The sequence below is a fragment of the Macrobrachium nipponense genome, chromosome 5 (genome assembly GCF_015104395.2).
Source record: "Macrobrachium nipponense isolate FS-2020 chromosome 5, ASM1510439v2, whole genome shotgun sequence".
In the NCBI taxonomy this organism is placed as follows: Eukaryota; Metazoa; Arthropoda; class Malacostraca; order Decapoda; family Palaemonidae; genus Macrobrachium; species Macrobrachium nipponense.
The window spans coordinates 143,098,683-143,101,182 of record NC_061107.1 but is presented as its reverse complement, the minus strand read 5'-3'; the positions used below and the strand labels follow the sequence as shown (position 1 = coordinate 143,101,182).

At 36.1% G+C, this 2,500-nt stretch overlaps 1 protein-coding gene and 1 long non-coding RNA gene across 3 annotated transcripts in view; one reads left to right on the top strand and one right to left on the bottom strand.

The window, feature by feature from the left end:
- The window catches only part of LOC135215691 (uncharacterized), a 26,882-nt gene that overhangs the window by 3,242 nt on the left and 21,140 nt on the right, over positions 1-2,500 (bottom strand). The gene's annotated exons all lie outside the window — the stretch shown is intronic.
- LOC135215690 (aminopeptidase N-like) overlaps positions 1-2,500 on the top strand; it is a 75,688-nt gene that overhangs the window by 66,196 nt on the left and 6,992 nt on the right. For both annotated transcript variants that reach the window (XM_064250638.1, XM_064250639.1), the window contains exons 13-16: positions 1-98; positions 252-442; positions 689-859; positions 1,561-1,704. The exon at positions 1-98 is cut by the window's left edge and continues 45 nt beyond it. In XM_064250638.1, the coding sequence (XP_064106708.1) occupies positions 1-98; positions 252-442; positions 689-859; positions 1,561-1,704 (604 nt within the window). The remainder of the gene's footprint in view (positions 99-251; positions 443-688; positions 860-1,560; positions 1,705-2,500) is intronic.

The window sequence follows — 2,500 nt, the reverse complement described above, 5'->3', positions numbered from 1 at the left end:
GTAAGGAAACTGAATATGTTCCTTGGACAGCAGCTTTAACCAACATGGATTACTTGGAGAGTATGTTTACTCGTACAGGTGGTTATGGAGCCCTCAAGGTGAGATTATTACGACTGATATAATAATGGAAAAATATTGTCACTGGTTTAGTTTATCTGTCCCATCTCCTGCCAAGCTATCTTTTATATATTGGGAATCTTGCCAGTATGTTGACCACTGAGCTGAATTTCTTTCATTATCTTCATTGACAGAATTACCTACTGGACATGTTAATTCCACTTTACGATTCAGTCGGTTTCGACGATGACCTCGACGATCCTCATTTAGAACAGTTCAAGCGTGTGTCGGCTGTATCCTGGGTGTGCAAACTAGGCTATGAAGACTGTGTTACTAATTCTGTCAACCTCTACAAAGCCTGGATGCAGAATCCAACAAACCACAGGTTTGACATTCTTCTATTGCATGGAGCTCATTAACACAATAATGAAAAAGTAATTTAATAAGAGTATTTACAAGATCCGGTTATTTTGTATTACCAGATCTTTTGTGCTATTCTCCTGTCGTTCAGATAATATGTTGAAACGTCTGTAACACTTCAAACAAAGTTTCTTTGTAGTAAAAAACAAAAAACACCTAAAAGTCGGTTTTACCTGATATATTTTCTTTAATAGCACATCTTCCTTTTCAGCATTATTTCCCCTAACCAGAAGAGATCAGTGTTTTGTACAGCTATTGCAAATGGAGGAGAAGAAGAATGGAACTTTGCCTTTGATCAGTACCAAAATTCCAATTTCGCTACAGAGAAGGACTTCTTGCTTTCAGGAATGGCCTGCACTAGAGAAATCTGGATTCTTACTAGGTTAGGTATCTTGTTCACACAAAAGCAAAATTATATTAGAATCACGGATATTTATGCTAAGATTAAATCTGTCCAGCGTGCAAATGTTTTTACTTTATAAAAGAATATAGTATTAATGTTTATCTATATTAATGTATTAGTGCAATTCATTCTTCAAACTGGTCAAGTGAACGCCATACCAAGCTTATGATTAGTGAATAAAACCAAGTCATTCGAATTTCATAAACTATAAAAAAAATGTAGGAAAATATTGGTGCAATGTAGGTATAACTGAAGGGTGTTTGCAGAGTCCCTTCGGCACCTAGCTGCATCCACTTCTTCACATTTTACTCTGCCTCCATTCCTACTTCCTTTCTTCAATCTTGCTGTCAGACCCTTCTATCAGTGTAATTACGAGGTCTTATTGCATCACATTTAAATCCTTGTACTTCCTTTCCCTACTTTTTTGGATCTCTTTATCTTGCTGCCCAACCACTCCAACTCCCTCTGTTCACTGTCTTCTTTATCTTGCTGCCCAACCACTCCAACTCCCTCTCTTCACTGTCTTCTTTATCTTGCTGCCCAACCACTCCAACTCCCTCTCTTCACCGTCTTAAGCGCTGAATTGCCAAAAATGGCTCAATAACTGGCTTGAGAACCTAATTTCATTAATCAATAATCTACCAAAGATGAGAAAGTTAATTGGTTTTCACTCTTCCCAGGTATTTAGACTTGACTTTCACCGAGGGCAGCCCCATCAAGAGACAAGATGCAGCTAGAGTTTACAGCGACATTGCCCGGAATGAAGTTGGAAGGGATCTTGCGTGGGATTACATGAGAGAGCAGTTTGCCAAAGTCTATTCATTGTAGGTATTATGTGGCTTTGATAATATTTCATTACCCCTTATCACTGTCAAAGCTTCTGTTGACCTTGTCACCTTATTTACTAGACTTCATAATTTTTCAACGTATTAAGGTTTTACTTGCTTTAGTGACCTTATAAAATCCCCAGGTCTTCATCTTACTTCTGATGAAATTTATTTTGTACCATTTCACTAAGATCAATAATTTTTGCGTCAATTTCAATCAATCACAATTACTGGCATGGAAGCCTTGATTCTTTTTACTGCAGTTTAATAACCACCCTTATTGGCATTAATCGTGTTTGTCACCGAGTTTATGGATTCCACCAGATTTTCAGGTTATCGACTTAACTAATCATTATATAATTAAAATATTAACTATCTATTATATAATCAAAAACATTAATTGACAGTTTATTCACCCTCCCAGTCGCAATCATGATTATTACATGTTATGTTAATCGGAATCAGGTTTTATTTAATTTTATTTTATCTGAACTCGAGACTTCCTCTTGTTTTAAAATGATTTATAATCTGTTCTTTCTCTCTGTGACTAGCCTATGAAAATCTGCCAGATGTCATTATTGCTTTAATCCTTCCTCTCAGTATTTGGTTAGCTTTAGTTTATGTATACAAGACCAACATATGGACGCATTTAAAAAGTCATATACGGGTGATTAAAGCAGGCACAAGTATTCCGTTGTTTATTGAACAGATCACAAGTACGTAAAAGATAGTTTTGTTCTCTAAATTTTCTTTCACCTTTCAAAACATTTTAAGCAACACATGCAACGAATTC